This window comes from Lepidochelys kempii, chromosome 4 (assembly GCF_965140285.1).
Source record: "Lepidochelys kempii isolate rLepKem1 chromosome 4, rLepKem1.hap1, whole genome shotgun sequence".
Classification (NCBI taxonomy): domain Eukaryota; kingdom Metazoa; phylum Chordata; order Testudines; family Cheloniidae; genus Lepidochelys; species Lepidochelys kempii.
The window spans coordinates 106,065,970-106,085,415 of NC_136383.1; the positions used below are offsets into that span (position 1 = coordinate 106,065,970).

At 42.2% G+C, this 19,446-nt stretch overlaps 1 protein-coding gene across 2 annotated transcripts in view; it reads left to right on the forward strand.

Annotated features, from left to right (window-relative positions):
- Positions 1–19,446, forward strand: part of SEL1L3 (SEL1L family member 3) — a 64,126-nt gene that overhangs the window by 39,462 nt on the left and 5,218 nt on the right. For both annotated transcript variants that reach the window (XM_073342340.2, XM_073342341.2), the window contains exons 16-21: positions 2,036–2,163; positions 4,598–4,681; positions 8,822–8,912; positions 9,018–9,102; positions 11,158–11,267; positions 12,563–12,690. In XM_073342340.2, the coding sequence (XP_073198441.2) occupies positions 2,036–2,163; positions 4,598–4,681; positions 8,822–8,912; positions 9,018–9,102; positions 11,158–11,267; positions 12,563–12,690 (626 nt within the window). The remainder of the gene's footprint in view (positions 1–2,035; positions 2,164–4,597; positions 4,682–8,821; positions 8,913–9,017; positions 9,103–11,157; positions 11,268–12,562; positions 12,691–19,446) is intronic.

The window sequence follows — 19,446 nt, forward strand, 5'->3', positions numbered from 1 at the left end:
TTATTTATTTATTTTTTAAATGAAGCAATTATAGGGAATTATATATATATAATATATATATATATAGACACCACTGACTTCCTGAGGAAACTTCAATCCATCGGTGATCTTCCTGATAACACCATCCTGGCTACTATGGATGTAGAAGCCCTCTACACCAACATTCCACACAAAGATGGACTACAAGCCGTCAAGAACACTATCCCCGATAATGTCACGGCTAACCTGGTGGCTGAACTTTGTGACTTTGTCCTTACCCATAACTATTTCACATTTGGGGACAATGTATACCTTCAGATCAGCGGCACTGCTATGGGTACCCGCATGGCCCCACAGTATGCCAACATTTTTATGGCTGATTTAGAACAACGCTTCCTCAGCTCTCGTCCCCTAAAGCCCCTACTCTACTTGCGCTATATTGATGACATCTTCATCATCTGGACCCATGGAAAAGAAGCCCTTGAGGAATTCCACCATGATTTCAACAATTTCCATCCCACCACCAACCTCAGCCTGGTCCAGTCCACACAAGAGATCCACTTCCTGGACACTACAGTGCTAATAAACAATGGCCACATAAACACCACCCTATACCGTAAACCTACTGACCGCTATTCCTACCTGCATGCCTCCAGCTTTCACCCTGACCACACCACACGATCCATCGTCTACAGCCAAGCTCTGCGATACAACCGCATTTGCTCCAACCCCTCAGACAGAGACAAACACCTACAAGATCTCTGTCAAGCTTTCTTACAACTACAATACCCACCTGCAGAAGTAAAGAAACAGATTGATAGAGCCAGAAGAGTTCCCAGAAGTTACCTACTACAGGACAGGCCTAACAAAGAAAATAACAGAACGCCACTAGCCGTCACCTTCAGCCCCCAACTAAAACCCCTCCAACGCATTATTAAGGATCTACAACCTATCCTAAAGGATGACCCAACACTCTCACAAGTCTTGGGAGACAGGCCAGTCCTTGCCTACAGACAGCCCCGCAACCTGAAGCAAATACTCACCAACAACCACATACCACACAACAGAACCACTAACCCAGGAACTTATCCTTGCAACAAAGCCCGTTGCCAATTGTGCCCACATATCTATTCAGGGGACACCATCACAGGGCCTAATAACATCAGCCACACTATCAGAGGCTCGTTCACCTGCACATCCACCAATGTGATCTATGCCATCATGTGCCAGCAATGCCCCTCTGCCATGTACATTGGTCAAACTGGACAGTCTCTACGTAAAAGAATAAATGGACACAAATCAGATGTCAAGAATTATAACATTCATAAACCAGTCGGAGAACACTTCAATCTCTCTGGTCACGCAATCACAGACATGAAGGTCGCTATCTTAAAACAAAAAAACTTCAAATCCAGACTCCAGCGAGAAACTGCTGAATTGGAATTCATTTGCAAATTGGATACTATTAATTTAGGCTTAAATAGAGACTGGGAGTGGCTAAGTCATTATGCAAGGTAGCCTGTTTCCTCTTGTTTTTTCCTACCCCCCCCCCCAGATGTTCTGGTTTAACTTGGATTTAAACCTGGAGAATGGTCAGTTTAGATGAGCTATTACCAGCAGGAGAGTGAGTTTGTGTGTGTATGGGGGTGGGGGGGATGTGAGAAAACCTTGATCTATGCAGGAAATAGCCCGACTTGATTATGTAAAGAGTTGTCACTTTGGATGGGCTAGCACCAGCAGGAGAGTGAATTTGTGTGGGGGGGTGGAGGGTGAGAAAACCTGGATTTGTGCTGGAAATGTCCCACCTGTTGATCACTTTAGATAAGCTATTACCAGCAGGACAGTGGGGTGGGAGGAGGTATTGTTTCATGATTTCTGTGTGTATATAAAGTCTGCTGCAGTTTCCACGGTAAACATCTGATGAAGTGAGCTGTAGCTCACGAAAGCTCATGCTCAAATAAATTGGTTAGTCTCTAAGGTGCCACAAGTACTCCTTTTCTTATAGGGAAATAGTAATTCCCCAGGAGGTTGCCATTTTTATCTTGTTTCTTTGCAGACCCTAGCTGCTGAGTACTTCTATAAAGCTGCCCAAGGTGGACACGTAGAAGGGACCATACGATGTTCTCTGTATTACATCACAGGAAATATGGAAAACTTTGCTAGAGATCCAGAAAAAGCTGTCATGTAAGGAATGAAACCCTTTTTTTTTTTAATAAGGAAAATCTCATTTTTAAACCAGTGATGATTCAAATCATGAAAAAATAATTTCAATTACAGCAGGTTCTCGATTCCTCAATCTAAAAATGTGCATCTTTCTTCTTGAGAAACTGTTCCATGGCAATAATACTTGCTCCTCTTGAATGTTTGCATATCTTAATGTTTAGGAAATAGTTAAGCCTTCATTTTCAGAGGTGCTGAGCACCTTCAGCTACCTCCTAGAACTGCAGGTGCTTAGCATATCTGAAAATCAAGTTACTGCTGCCCATTATCCCAAAAGGTCTTTTGGTTGATGAAACTATTCACACGAAATTTACGTCTACTGGTTTGTCAAAGGATATCTAATTCACAGCTTTGTAAGAAGAGGTGGGACCTGCATTTTCCAATACCACAGTGGCCTTGTGGTTTCTTAGCACCTGGAACAAATGTATCGTTTTCTCCAAAAAGAAAAAGTAATTTTATCAGCAAAACTATAGGACCATATGCTGTCCTTAATCTATGCAGGGAACTTCCAAGGATACTAATGGGAATTCCATGCAAAGATATGCACTAGTTCAGGGGTTCTCAAACTTCATTGCACTGCAACCCCTTTCTGACAACAAAAATTACAACATGACTCTAGGAGAGGGGATTGAAGCCTGAGCCCTCCGTGGGTGTGGGGGCCAAAGCCCAAGCCCCACCACTCCAGGTGTGGGGGCCAAAACCATAGCCCAAGAGCTTTAGCTCCAGGCTGGGGGCCTGTAACCCTGAGCCCCACCACCAAGGGTTGAAGTCCTCAGGCTTAGGGGCTTTGGCTTGGGTTTTGACCCTGGGAAGCGGGGCTTGGGCTTTGGCCCTGGGCCCCAGCAAATCTAATGCCAGCCCTGGCGGCCCTATTAAAATGAGGTTGTGACCCACTTTGGGGTCCCGACCCACAGTTTGAGAACCACTGCACTAGTTCTACCAGAAGCTGTGGTCTTGATGCAGAAATTACTGCGTTAAATTCTATAGCCTGTGATATACAGGAGGTCAGACTAGATGTTCTAATGCAGTGGTTCTCAACCTGGGGTATGTATATCCCTGGGGGTATGCAGAGGTCTTCCAGGGGGTACATCAACCCATCTAGATATTTGCCTAGTTTTACAACACACTAGCAAAGTCAATACAAACTAAAATTACATACAGACAATGACTTGTTTATACTGCTGTGTATACTATACACTGAAATGTAAGTACAATATTTTTATTCCAATTGATTTATTTTATAATGATATGGTAAAAATGAGAAAGTAAACTATTTTTCAGCAATAGTATGCTGCAACATTTGTATTTTTGTCTGATTTTGTAAGCAAGTAGTCTTTAAGTGAGGGTATGCAAGACAAATCAGACTCATCAAAGGGGTACAGTAGTCTGGAAAGGTTGAGAACCACTGTAATCTAATGGCCCCTTTTGACCTTAAAAATCTATGAATTAGTATAAGTTAGGCTACTTTGCCACTTATACCTACACAGAGACCCATTCATAACCAGCGTATAAATTGCCACCTTTTGATATGTTGAATTTGACCTTGTTGGGAACACTGGGGCATGGCCACTAGGTAACTCGAGGGGATGGAAGACCACGAGTGTCAATGAAGCCCCCTCGCACTAGGCCCCTGTGTCCTTGCCCCTCCCCCTCCTGCCTGGAGGCACTCGCAGCAGCTCTGTGTGCTAGGCCCAAGTGTCCTTGGCCCCCCCGCCTGGAGGCACACACAGCAGTTATGCTGAGAATCTGCAACAGTATGTTGCAGAGTCAGACTGCCTGAAACTAAGCAAGGCCAAACAGGGGAGATATGGAAGAACAATGCTGAAGAAAGCAGCTTTATGTATAGTTTAACAAATGATACAGAGAATCAGGGAACTAGCTGGGAACTGGATTGGCTGGCTATATGGATACTTGGAGCAGCTTGCTATTGGATAAGTATGCTGGGAAAAAGGATGTATAAAAGCCTGTGTAACTTCCTGCTCTGTTGTGCAGGATTTGAGATTTTATTCTCCCTGTACCTTTTTGCAGCTGCAAATAAACTTTTCTGCTTCTCCACCCCGTTGTGATTATTGGGTGTAGCACACCGGGTAACGAACCACTCAAGCTGTTGTTCAGCCTCTCGGCACTGGGTGCCGGCAACAACCTGGAGTTTTGTTTTGATGCTGTACCAAAATTTACATGTAAAATGTTACAGAAATAAAATGTTACCTTCGGACATTTCAACGTTAATACCACATCAGGGGCTAAATATATCATAGAAATGTATGCCTTTAATGACAAAGAGGCTGATCCTGCACCTGCTTAAATCAGTGACAAAAGTCCTATTGGCCCCAGTGAGAATAGCACTGGACTATGATGTGTGAAATGTTCATTTATTGTCATGTTTCTTCTTTTACAGCTGGGCAAAACATATTGCAGAAAAAAATGGGTACTTGGGACACGTAATCAGAAAAGCTCTCAATGCCTATTTGGAATTGTCCTGGTAAGTTTGATCTGCACTGTGTCTGAAAACTAATTGGTTGTTATGTATGTGATTTATTTTTATAAACTTTTGTGGTAAAACGATGCAACATCTCCCCAACACACACCCAGGGTGAAATTATGACCCCTTGAAGTCAATAGCAAAACTTCTGTTTACTTTAATGAAGCTGGAATTTCACCCAGGAAGTCTTTGACATGAGAATAAATACAACTGAAATGAAACACATCAAAACCAGGACCATACAGAAAGGTTGTCTTTCACTGAACTGTAGACAAAGCACAATTATGGGTAGCTTTTTTTCAAACCTGGCCTCCTTCATTTTAGAATTTTTTTGTGTGCAAAAAAATTGTAGGTGCAATTGATGTAATTGATTTTGTATTTCAGTCTTACACAAACTCTAAGTCAAGGAGCACTTATTCAAAGCACCCTTGACATACATTGCAAACCACCAACCTCATCACTGCTGCTATGTGATCATCCAACAGCAGGTGGCAATCCAACACAACCCCCAAATTGTGCAAACACCATCACAAATGGTGGGTGAACACCCTCTTTCAAAGGGGCAGATATTAGCCTTGCCATATCATCTGTCTGCTTTCCCCAAACAACCCAGCATCACCTCAGTCTTTTCTGGATTGAGCTTCAGGCACTTAGTTCTCATCCATGACCCAGTCTCCATCAGACACTGGGCTAGGCATTCAACAGCACTGCTGGAATCAGGTGAAATGGATCTATAAATGGAGATACTCGTGCAGACAGACAGATTGATGTCAAAACTGTTCCCACTAAACATTATTAAAAATTAGTATTATATTAAAGGGGGTAAAGCAATCAGAATTGGGATCCCATGGGCCATTGTGCAAGGCAGTGTAAAGACACAGGAAAATGCAATGCCTGTCACAAAAAGCCCAGAATCAAAAAGTCAAGACATACTTAGCTGCTTTTGAAAATATCAGAAGTGACTTAGCCACTCAGGAACCTAAGTCTCCTAGAATCTCTATGATATTTAACTTATGTCAACAGCCCACATGTTTCCCTAATGGTTTCCAGGTGGATTTTATGGCACTTCCTGTGGCATTTAACCTTAACATTCTCTCCTTCTCCACAAACAATATTTTGCTTTCTTTTAATTTTGCTTTCTTTCTGTTGTATAATTTTGTGATTTCATATTAGATACTTTTTTAATCAGTCCCTGTGTATTTGTCTGGCACATTCTTTCCAAAATATTCATGTAGCTGTGATGAGCTGGTATTTTGGGAGGTCATTCTGAGGTTTATGAAAGTAAATAACTGAGAAACAACGTTTATGCTGCATCGGCACAATGACAGCAAAATGGTTGCTTTTGCCCTGACGCCTTTCTAGGGCTTTGTGAGAGTAATCTTAGGAAAAAACAAACAGCCAAAACTGTCATATTTTATTCTCTCTTCATCGTGTGTTTTTTCAGTTAGCACTTTTTTTTTTTTTTTTTAGTTTGTCTAAAATTTCCTCTAGAGACCTAAGGCTGGAGGCAGCCAGAACTTACAGTGGGCTGCAGGGAAGACAAACACATACTGCTGAGCTGAGATGGTCCTTGTCATGCACGGCACTGTAGACCTTGGTATCTCTAGTCCTAGGCACATTGTTTTACACATTATTCTGTCCTAGGCATTGGTAGCACAAGCTGACACTGACAGCAAAGCTTCTTCCAAAACATAGAAACACATGTTATTACCTTAGCTGTGTTCTTCATTATGAAGAGCTTTGGTTATGTTCCCCCCAAAATTAAATAGGTTACAATGTCCAACAAGCCAGCCAACGGAGTCTCCATGCAGCCCACTTTTGTGGTCCACTTTTGCGGTCCACTTTTGCATGCGTGCTCATTTGCAGACATAAGCATCTTAGTTTCTGCATGCAGGCACCAGAGCATAAGGCGTGTCATACTGGATGAGGCCAGTGGCTATCTAGTATCCTGCCCCTAGCAGTGGTTAGTCCTAGAAGAAGGTTTATATCCTAAAATATGAGGGTTTATATTCCTAATGCATGTTCATGCAAATCAGACAACTTGACCTCTGTGTTCTGCAAATTGGAAGCACTCTTCCGTTTAGTTTTATGTGGCACTTTATCATGTGCAAACCTTTAATCAGCTCTAATCGTTTATTTTAAATAATGCCCTATTTTAGTCCCATTATTTTACAGGGTGCTAGAAAAGATGCCTGTGTGAAATAGGCCCTGTTGACCCAATTCTGTCCTCAATTACCCTAGGCCATTCCCACTGAAGTCAATTGGAGTTCTGTGCAGATAACTGAGGATGGGAAACTATAATTGCAGTCCCTCAAAAGCTAGGAGTTGTAAGCTGGTTTCTGCAGGTGGGCCACCTGGCTCTTGATTTCCTACCACTATTCATTTAGATTTGAGACAGCACAGAATATTTAGACAGTCATTTGCAAAGACTGGTGTTAGTTATGGAAGTTTTGCGTTGTTCAATGTGTTAATCGTTCTGATCTTTAGCTCATATGAAAAACCTCTGGTTTTGAATTTGTCTTCATATATATCTCACACAGAGGTGGAAATTTCAATTTGTTGGAGAATTTAGTGTTGACATTGCTGCAGAGGTCAGGGAGTTTGCTACAGTTTGCTGCTAGACACATTGGGTCCCAATCTTAAAATACTGTTTTGCTGACCAAAATGTTTTGCATATACTAGAGGTCCCTAACTGATCCGGTGGCCACTGGTAATCCTCAAAATACTTGCGGGTCATGCACGGAGAGCTGACTAGTCATTTGGTGCTGACTTTCCTTGTCCCAGCTGTTTCTACAGGGCTTTAGACTCTTCACTGAAAAAGGATACTTTAGGAATCTGCCCCATGCAAATAAGCAGGAAAACAGGAGCAAAGCCTGCTTATTTGCATGGGGCAGCTGGTATACAGTGCTGCCAACTCTCACTTTTTCCTCTGTGCCTCAGTTTCGCCATCTGTAAAATGGGAATAATGATACTGACCTCCTTTGTAAAGCACTTTTGAGACCTGCTGATGAAAAACATTAATTATTATTATTTTGGGTCTCTTTGCTTAAGCCTCTGAAGTCATGCAATTATATGAGAAACTTTGTTTTCTTTTAAAAGACCACAAACCTGTTTCTAGCCTTAATGTTTGCAGAGAACAGCTTGAAAATGTGACTCCTAGAGGCTCTAAAACCAGAAAGCAAACAAAAATCACCCTCATTTTTAAAAGCCAGTCGTGATTTTTTGGGTGGGGCTTGGCCTTCATGAGTGAAGGAGAAGAGGAAACAGGAGCTCCCGTCAGGATCAGAGTCCCCAGTAGACTGCCAGTTACTGAAAATGTGATGTTGACTTTTATTAGTTGTATTGCAATAGTGCCTGGAAGCCACAGCCAGGACTGAGGTGCCATTGTGCTAGATGCTGTTCATGTGTACATGCACACACAAACACCACTGTTCCAAAGAGTTTACAAGCTAGATAGACAAAGTGTAGGAAAAAGAGATGGAGCATACAAGCAGAAGTGAAATTTGGGAAATGTAATGTTAGGTCCATGTTGTGATGATGGTGATGTATATGTGTGTGGTGTGTTTTTGTTTGTGGCACCTTAGAGACTAACCAATTTATTTGAGCATAAGCTTTCGTGAGCTACAGCTCACTTCATCGGATGCATCCGATGAAGTGAACTGTAGCTCACGAAAGCTTATGCTCAAATAAATTGGTTAGTCTCTAAGGTGCCACAAGTACTCCTTTTCTTTTTGCGAATACAGACTAACACGGCTGTTACTCTGAAATGTGTTTTTGTTTGTTTGTTTCAGGGTTATATCTTGAAACAGGCCACTCCATCTCACTTAAGTGTCATAATCCAGCCTTACACACCAAACATTCTTTCAGGTGTACTTTAAAAGAGTAGAACCTTACATGGAGCTGATTCTGCCTCAAAGCAGAAGAGAAGATGCTGAAACCACCCAAAACCAAATTCTTTTCTGTTATACCAAATGTGGCCAGTAGATGTAGCCCTTGCATGGAATAGCCATTCATTTCTTTCTAAACCATGCTCACAAATTCTGCTTGCCCAATGGATGTTTCAGAATTTATTTGGTAGTTCTAACTATAGCTAAATCCTGGTGATTTCAGTTTTTTTTTTATTTCTGTCCTCTGTTTTAGGCATGAAGCTCTGCTGTATTATGTTTTAGCAGCAGAGGCTGGGACTGAAGTGTCACAGACAAACTTAGCACATATCTGTGAAGAGAAACCAGTAAGTACATTTATTCATAATACATGGTCCTTTAAAATCATTAGTGATACTGTAATACTAATAACTTTCCTGTGATATAAATGGATCCACTCTTTTTCTTTCCAGGAACTAGCAAGAAGATACTTAGCTACTAATTGTGTTTGGCGATACTATAATTTCTCCATATCTCAAATCAATGCTCCCTCATTTGGTATGTATAGCATACTTTTTATTGGTTTCAGAGTAACAGCCGTGTTAGTCTGTATTCGCAAAAAGAAAAGGAGTACTTGTGGCACCTTAGAGACTAACCCATTTATTTGAGCATAAGCTTTCGATGAAGTGAGCTGTAGCTCACAAAAGCTTATGCTCAAATAAATGGGTTAGTCTCTAAGGTGCCACAAGTACTCCTATACTTTTTATTAATTCAGATCTTAATAGGATTTCAGTTTTCATTGTTGGTTACAATGAAAATGTAAAAGTGTGTATACAGTGTGAAGTTTTTATGCTAATGAGCAAATTAAGGAAAGAAAGGGGATGGATTATGGGGGAGGGGTCTCGCTTTTTGCACATGACACAAACTGAGTGTGGAGGAGTGGGGACTGCAAAATGGCTGTAAGCTACCTTTGCCCTTCCTTGGTTTTTGGACCACCGGACCCAGGATTGGTCCCCCAGAAATATGCAGAGAAGCCTTTTCAGAAAGGAAACTTTAAATTAGAAACTCCTGCCATTCACACCTTTTTCTTTTATAACTGCAGTGTTTCAACCGGAATTTCAGTAGTAGAAATGTATATCTCTTGGCAGGCTTACCTATATCTTAATGCAGTTTGTCAGAGAATTTCCTACTTTTTTTAAGATAGTGAATAACATTTTCAAAAGCACCTGAGTGACTTAAGTCTTATTTTCAGAAGTGACTAAGTCACTGATTTGCGTGCTGGAAAAAATGCCCTTAAATGAAAGTGCTTTACAGTGAGACACTTAAAGAGCTTAGGCTGTTTAGCTTATCAAAAAGAAGATCAAGACTTAATTATGGTGTGTATTTTCACAGGGAGAATATGTGGGTACTAAAGGGCTTTTTAATCTAGCCCAGAAAGGCATAACAAGAACAAATGGCTGGAAGTTAAAAGTCAGACAAATTCAAATTAGAAATAAGGAACACATTTGTAATAGTGAGGGTGACTGACCATGGGAACAAACTACCTAGGAGGGTGGTGGATTCTTCATCTCTTGAGGTCTATAAATCAAGACTGGATGCCTTTCTGGAAATTATGCTTTAGTCAAACACAAGTTATTGGGCCTAATACAGGGTAGCTGGGAGAAATTCTATGGCCTGTGTTATGCAGGAGTTCAGAATAGATGAGCTATTGGTTGCTTCTGGCCTTACAATCAATCTATCTGTGACTTTCAGTGACGCTTAGTCTCCTAGGTCAATTAGATACTTTAGAAAATTTTACCCTGTATTTAAAAACACTGATACAATTGTAGATTTCATTCTGTAACAATGTTTTGTTGTTGTTATTATAAGTGTAGTATAAAAATAATGCAAGCTATTCAATGAAACAGAAAAACAATAACGTATTTGAATCCAGTACCACACTGGTGGTGCCTGTATCCAACTCAGTCCAGAGTGATTCACCCATTGGAACTTACGAACACCACAGGGTTTTCTAATGGAGCTTGTAACATCTTGTGATATGGCTCCCAGAACTTACAGACTTCATGAGCACAGTCTTATGCCAGAGAAGCATCTAAAGTTCATCAGATTTCTGAAATTAATTGCAAAACATCCCTTGACTTAAATGGAGTCAGGATTTCACAGCTGGTCTCTTTAGGAAGCCGAATGAATAAAACAATTTGAAGGTGTAGGGTTTCTAGGTCTGGGGTTTTTGGAGGTTATTGTTAGTTTTGTGGTAGAGATTACGCTGCACAGTCTTCTTAGAAATTTTTTCAAGAGCAGGAAAACCATTTATTAATTAAACTTGTCTCTTCAAAACGCCGTGCCTGATTAACCTGAAATGTCCTCCTAAGACTATTCCCTGACAGAAGAAGAACCATGAGAAATTTCATTCCAAATGTGTTTTTTTCAGAGATTAGAGACCCTATGGGCTTGGCATAGAAAGAAGGTCACAATCTTAAGCAGAGAGAAACTATGATTATCCATAATACAATGCTCTGAATGGAAAATTCAGTAAATTCTTCAAATATATTAATAGTTCAATTCTTTCTATACAAATATTTTGTAATGCCCTGTTACTGTTACCTTCCACAGCTTACTTGAAGATGGGAGACTTCTATTACTATGGTTACCAGAACCACTCTAAAGACCTTGAGCTGTCAGCGCAGATGTATTCACAAGCTGCATTAGAGGGAGATTCACAGGTATCTTCACTGTTATAAAAATATCTTCTTGAAATAACATTTCTAGGAACAAACCATGATACACACATGCAGCAAACACACCTACTGGTATAAATGTATCATTTATTTTAAAGTATGATCTGTGTCACGAGTTTGCTCTTTCACACTAAGATGAACTAGAATTAGCCTGTGGGATGTTTTTAGGGCTAAAGGTGAAGAGCCTAGTTCATCGTTACTCTTTTCGGTGCTACTGTAATACAAATTAATAATAATGATGCACTTCCCTTAAAGCCAAGAGCTACTCCTGGGATGAACTTGGCCCAGTATGTTCCCATGAACAAAAAACTTCAGCATATATGCTCTCATAATGCCAAGTTATTCCAAGACATTGTACCAAAAACATGAGTAATTTAACACTGGGCAGCATTTTGTTCTCAGATCTTCATAGCAGATATTCTTCCGTATTCTGCTCTCCTAGGCATATGGAACTCTCATTGACACCAGAAAAATTCTTGCACGTGATTTGAGCAGTTACCAGAGTTGGGACCCACCCCAAGGATCTTGAAACAAAAAGCTGCCAGTGTCTGCAACAGCAGCTAAAATGGAAAGCAAAGAGAAACAAGTGTCTTCAGTTTTAAATGGGAAAGACACATCAAAGCTCCATCCTGCAACTGCATTCACACAGACAGACCCTTGTACCTCTGAAGTGTCCCACTGAAGTCAGAGGTCTGTCCAAGCAGATGCTGTTGCAGGATCAGAGCCCAAGCCATTTCCAGCTAAATTCTCCTTGCAGATACACAATTGCAACGTCCATTGAAGTCAGTAGGGTTACATGGGAGGGGACTAATTGGGAATAGAACATGGTCCATTTCTGCTTTCAGGCTTTGTATAAAATATGTCGGCATGATGCGCTCTTCAATTGTTGCTGTAGTTAGACAGGATCTAGGGATGAAAAGCTTAGATCCTTAGTGAGCTAGTTTGAGAAAATGGAGCTCATCATTACACTAAGATGAATTAGAATTAGCCTGGGGAATGTTTTCTTGTTTATGATGTTCTTGTAAATGTATCGTTCACATGAGCATATCTTGGAGAAATAAGGTGCTCACATTTATTCAGTGAAGATCACAGAACCATATGATATTAAAGTGAAAAAGGTAAAAAAAAAAGTAATTGTAATTATTGACATGCTGATCAGTAGCCCAATCCATCTCTCACTGAAGTCAGTGATAAAACTTTCATTGAGCTCAGTGGTGCAGGATCAGGCCTTAGTTTCATGTATCTTCTTCTATATAATTGTATATTTTATGTATTTTTAGGGATTCTTTAATTTGGCCCTTCTCATGGAAGAGGGTAATTCCATTCCTCCCTACATTTTAGATCACTTAGAGATCAACAGGACTCTCCATTCTAGTAATATTTCCATCCTTGAGGAACTTTATCAAAGGTGAGTTTATATATTCATCTTTCAATACCAAGAGCTAGAATTCTTATCTTTACTCACATTATTACTTGTTGCAAATGTCACTGGGACTAGTTGAGTACTCTGATCCTACAATGTAGCCTTAAATTTTACTGCCAAACTAGGTTCTAGCAATTTGTACCTGTTCCATTTGTAAAATGCCTAACATAGCCTTTTAAATACAAATATGAGAAATAATATAGAGTACTGAATTAGGAACAGCTTCTATCTATTTATCTGCTTGCTTTGCTACGACATGCTGACATTTATCTGCTTTCACTTTGGAAATTCTGGTTTTTCTTCAAGTGACTTTTGCATGTTCCCACTCACGCGATGTGCTAGTGCAGGGGTGGGCAAACTTTTTGGCCCAAGGGCCACATCAGGGTGGGGAAATTGCTTGCTGGGCCATGAATGTAGGGCTGGGGCAGGGGTGCAGGAGGGGGTGCACAGTGCGGGAGGGGGCACAGGGCAGGGGGTTAGGGTGCAGGTGGGGTGCAAGGTGCAGCAGGGGGCTCAGGGCAGGGGATTGGGTGAAGGGTGCAGGAGAGGTTTGGGGTGCAGGCTCCGGCCTGGCGCCACTTACCTGGAGCGGCTCTGGGGTGGCAACGGCATGCACCAAGGGCAGGTAGACTCCCTGCCTGCCTGCCTGCCCTGGGCCCAGCCCCAGCTCTGCGCCGCTCTGGGAAGCGGCCAGCACCATGTCCCTGTGGCCTCTGGGGGAGGGGGCACAGAGGACTCCGCGCGCCTGTGGGTACCTCCCCCGAAGCTCCCATTGGCTGTGGTTCACCGTTCCTGGCCAATGGGAGCTTCGGGGGAGGTACCCACAGGCAACAGCAGCGCGCCGAGCCCTCTGTTCCCCCCTCCCACAAGGGCTGCAGGGACATGGTTCCGGCCACTTCCCGGAGCGGCACGGGGCCCACGCCAGCACAGGGGTGGCAAATCCACAGGCCATATCCAAAGCCCTGAGGGCCGGATCTGGCCCGCGGGCCATAGTTTGCCCACCCCTGCACTAGTGTGTGCAGCTCAGACAGTGGAATCTTCTCGTAGCAGTGCCGGTTAGAGTGCACACACGCCCCTCCTGCTCCTCCCCTCTGCGTTCCTGAACATTCTGAGGGCAGGGCTATAAAAAGGGGGCATGGTGCTCCCTCAGTTCTTTTCAGCTGCAGCAGCAGACAGATGTGAACTTCTCCCGGATCTGTCTCTCTAAAAGAACTCAGTGCCTTAGCTTAGTGTAGTGTCAGTGTTAGTGGTTAGATTTTTATTCTTAGGATAGTTAGTTAAGCCTTCAGTTCTGACTATCAGTGCTATGGCGGATCCAAAAGCTAAGAGACCTAGCTTCAAAGGATGCATGTCTTGTCCAGCAGTCTTCGCGGTGTCTGATGCCCATACCAGATACACAGCATGCCTCAGAGAAGGCACTCTCTTTCAAGGTGCTCCATCTGCAGAACATTTACCCAAGAACTTACAAGGAGCGCTAGAACAGGCTGCAAGCCTTATTGCTGCAAGATGCTCTGGCTGCAAAACCTCCCAAATCCAGCTCATCTAAAGAGTCCGTATCTAAGTTGAAAAGGCCAGTGTCAGCTCCTGACCCATCGGGGACTAAGAAGATGAAGAGCACTATTCAAAAGTTTCCAGTATCTGCCCAGAATCAGGATCCAAGACCTCAGTGCAGTAAGTTCGCAGATGATTGGATCTGACCTCAACACGCTCAGACTTCATCGGTGCTGGTCTCGGAAACTGTGTGAGACAAGAAGGCTCCCATTAGTAGGGCCAAACCACAATCAGGACATTTCTTGTATCCATCAGATCCAGACCAGAGAACATTGGATCCTAAATCAAAGTCTAAGATAGATTCTAGCTCAGGATAAATCCCTGCTTAAGAGCCATCCACCACTCCTGAAGTTCACATCGGATCTGAAGATCATTCCAGAGCCCACAGTTGTTTCTACATCACCCATCCAAACTGCCCCAGTCTCTACAGTGATATCACAAGAGCACCATAAAATGCAAAGTCAGATCTACAAAGGACAAAAATGATTTGTTCCCCTAAGGGAGATAATAGGAAAGCTCCCACTAGTTATCCTCCTCAGATCTCCCAGAAAGAGAAAAGGAAGACATTGGATAAGTTTTCACAGACAATAAGACACTTCCCTTTCTTCCCCAACACACCCTGTGGCTTTACCAATAAATTTGTTTCCCCTTCTCAGTTTTACACATGCCAGGTCCTGTAGTTTCTCCAATAATCTGTGTCTGATCCAATTGGATCTGAGGTTGTATCCACAGTCTGAGTAGGGATTGTCTCACATTAGGCATACCAGCATACCACCCAGTTTCCATGCTTATGAGAAAGAACACACTTCTAGGTTTGGTTAGTCTCTAAGGTGCCACAAGTACTCCTTTTCTTTTTGCGAATACAGACTAACACGACTGTTACTCTGACTTCTAGGTTTGGTGTCTAGAAAACAACAAGTCCTCCTAGATATGACCTGAAGCCTGAGTTTAGTTAGTGGCATGATTGGCAGATACCACTGTGGGCTAGGTGACCCCACTGGCCTTCACATAGACAGTATAGGAATATTCTGAATTCTTGTCAGAACCCCTCACCCACGAGGGGTCAGAAAATGGCTCACTCCTCATCTCCGAGATTCCCAGATCAGTTGACTTCTCCTGCTTTCAAGGTTCATTCTCCTACCATAATTTCTGATACTCTTTCAGAAGAAAAAGAGGAGCCTACAGCTCAGGTGGACTGTCAAGAATTGGAGCCAGAACTTGGATGATGAATCTTTCCTGGATGAAAATATTGGAGTTGCTTCAGTTTCCTCTCCTTCTGATGATGCTTTACAGTTCCACAAACTTGTGGACAGAATGGCAATGGCACTGCAATTCCATCAGTCACACTGGAAGAAACCTCCATCCTGTTTTAAAATAAGATTATCTTTCCAATATTAGATAAACTATTGCAGCCTGGGAAGACAGTTGGTCTACTCCGTCACTTTATTAGGCTATATTGAAAAAAGCTCACAAATTCTATCTATTGGTATAGAAGTTTCCATTCTTTCAGGCACACCATACCTCTAAGTCTCTAGTGGTGGCGGGGGTGGAACAAAGATCCAGAAGAGGGCAATCACATTCCACACCTTCTGACAGGGTGTATAAGAAGATGGATGCAGCTGGTAGACAGGTATTTTTATCTGCATAGCTCAGAATTAGAGTAGCAAGTTACCAGGCAGTGATGTTGAATTATCAATATCAGTTACGGGAAAAAGATGTTCATGTTTGCCAAAGCACTTCCCAAAGAGCTAAGGAATCTGGCCAACACCTTGAAAACACAGGGGCAGGCAATGGCTAAATATGGTTAGAGCTTCTTTTCATGCTGTAGTTTTAGCAGTGAGAGTGATTGCTTCAGCTATCACACTGTACAGACATGCTTGGCTCAGATCTTCTTTCTCCAACCTGAAACCAAATCAAAGGTAGAAGATCTTCTCTTCAGAGGTCTTGTGGTTATTTAGTAATAAGGCCAAGGAGATACTGGAGAAGATGAAGGTCATGAGGTCTACTGCAAGACCTTTAGGTGTCTACCTAGCTCAGAGGAGAAGGAGTTTGAGACCTGTCTTCAGGTATCATGGAAAATTCTATCCCCCTTCCTCATCATCTTATTATTCAGAAATATGTCATTTTCAGCGTCAGAAGCCTTCTTCTACACAGCCATAAAAGAGAAAGCCTTTTAAGCCCCAAACGAAGGGAAAACAACCATCAGTTGCAACATCAAATTCAAACATCAGACCTCAAGTTTGACATGATGATCAGAAGCTTCAGACCAACCTGTAACCTCTTTCCAATCCCTGCCATCTTTCCAGACTTTTCTATTATGTCAGTGCTCGCAATGACATCACATCCAAAATGAATTCTGGAGATATTACTGAGTGATTATGCCATCGACTCGATTCCTTTCCTCCACCTGGCTGGTGTGCCACTTCTATCCCTATTCAAGGACCCTCTCAAAAGAGAGTGTGTGAAGATCAGAGTTCCATTCTTTGTCGGAATCAAGAGCCACAGAGAAGGTGCCAAGGGAATTCAAGGGACAAGGTTCCTACTCCAGATATTTTCTGATACCAAAAGACAGACTGAGGGCTTTGTGCAATGTTAGATCTATGGAAGGCCTGTCTCCTTTATAAAAAAATCCATTTCCCCATGTTGACACAAGCATCCATCATAGCCTTCCTGACCACCTTAGACTGGTTTACAGCTCTCAGTCTGAAAGATGTGTACTTCCATATCTACATCAGATCCAGGCATCAAAAATATCTTCATTTCCTGGTTAGACAAGACCAGTCCCAGTACTAAATCTTACCCATCTACTGTCTCATGGCTATTTACAAAGTACCTTTCCATGGTTGCAAACTTTACACAAGCTCCCTCTTCAAGAGGTTAGGACTTGTGATAAGCAAGAAAAAAAAATCTCTTTTGCTACCTACACAAAGGATTCCTTTTATAGGAGCAGGTCTCAGTTCCCTGGAGGGCAGAGCCTTTCTATTAGAAGAAAGATACCTGAAGCATCAATCCACTACAGAGTGCTTCATCAAGATCCCACTTAGAGTCATGTTCTTTCTAGGCTTCATGGGTTTAGCCACTTATGTCACAAATTATGCTCAGTTCAGGATGAAAAGTCTTCAGTTTTCGCTGATGTTAAGTTACGGACCAAGCACAGATGGCACGTGCATATAGTTGACCATTCCAAGTAAGATACTGCTATCCTTGACATGGTGGACTCAACGTTACAATGTTCTGAGAGGGGTAGCTTTCAACTCTCCAGCTCCATCTGAAATAGTCACCTCAGATGCCTCCAACAGGGATGGGAAGTACATTTCAGCAAATTGACAGGTCAAGGTCATTGGAGTTCTCAGAAAAAGACACTGCATATAAATAACCTGGAAATGAGAGCAATCCATTGGGCTCTCAAATTATGTCTCCCTCACAGCCAGAACAGGTAATGCAATTGTCACAGACAACACAATGACTAGATTATATCAACAAACAGGGAGGGTCTCACGCTTCCCAATTGTGCAAAGAAGCAGTTGCATTATGGGATTGACATATCCAGCACAACATTTATCCCATAGCTCTACACCTAGCAGGCAAGGACAACAGCCTGGTAGATCAGCTGAACAGAGATGTAACAGAACTTCATGAATTGTCGTTAAAGAAATCTATAGATGAGATCCACACCTTGCAGGGTTGCAAACCTGTCTTTGCACATAATACAGTTAGAAAAATTATGAAGGGACTTGCTGTGATGCTTCCTGGGGGGTCCCAGGGTTGTGAGGCACCTCACCACCACCTGCCTTTAGTGTGAGGAAACCTTGTCTTTGCCTGTCAAGGGTCATACCCCTGGATTGTCCTGTCCCTGGACACTCACAGAATTCACAGATCTGCTATTCCCAAAGGAACAGTACCCCTCAGTTTACCAGTTACATCTCAGGATCACTGCTCACCTCAATTTATAGCACTTAGATATGGTTATACTGAAATCAGGTAAAAGTTTATTTAACAAATAATAGAACTTCAAGAAGAAGCAAGTAGACTTAATGGAAATAAATATTTACATATAAAATAAAGTAGTAACATGCTTTCTGTAGCCTAAATTTAACTAACAAGACAATCTCCTGCCTCCTAAACGTTAGCCCACTCCAAGACTCACCCCCAGGGTTAAACAGCCAGATTGGCTGTGATCCTCCATTCATAAAACAAACACACTGGCAGCTTGTCCCCTAGGTTTAGGTGTACCTGTGCAACCTCAAAATAATTTGAACCATCCATTTTCTTCACTGCAAACAGTATATCCCCTGCTGGTTGTTTTTCCTGCAGAAAAACTCCTCTGTAGACTTTGCAGTCTCTTGATTAGCATTTTACTCAGTCTGTAAATAGACATCCATTGTGAAGTATCCAATACTCAATTTACGTACAGACAGACATCTAGAGCATCTCCCACCTGAAAGAAACTTGTTTTATCACCTCTTGGTGACCAACCCCAATTCACAAACCTTAAGAGCATTATCTTCAGTGTATATATACATAACTCATTACATATTATGCATCCATACATTTCGCAATGGATATGATGATCCGTGTGACACAGGCTTTCAGTAGAGACCTTATATGAGACCCTTTGATGAACGATCATGTAGAGACCAGATCCAGGGGGTCCATGTAGCCCTATGCCCCACTGTGCCCTCTGCCAGTGGGAACCCAGAGGTCCCTGGGTCACACTTGCCAATATATATCCACAAATAAAAGATCCAATACCATCATGGGATCTCAATTTACTCCTAAAACAGCTAATGACACTTCCCTTTGAGCTTATGGAAGACTGCTGTCTGTACCATCTATCTATAAAAACTGCTTTCATAGTAGCCACAGCCTCAGCTAGGTGAATGAGTAAACTACCACCACATGGCTCATCAGGTATCTTCCACAAGGATAAGGTGGCCTGTGCCCTAATCCTAGATTGCTTCCCAAGGTGGTACCTGACTTTCATGTCAATCAGATTTTTTCCCCCGAGGGTTCACACTCTCATAGAGGAGTCAAAGCTGCATATGTTAGATGCTAAAAGAGCTCTGGCTTACTTTATTAATAGAATGAAGGAATTTCAGAAATCCTCCAGTCTCTATTTCATATGCAGACAACCATAAAAGACACACACTCTCTTCAGACTTTATCTAGTGGGGTTAGATCGAGCATAGG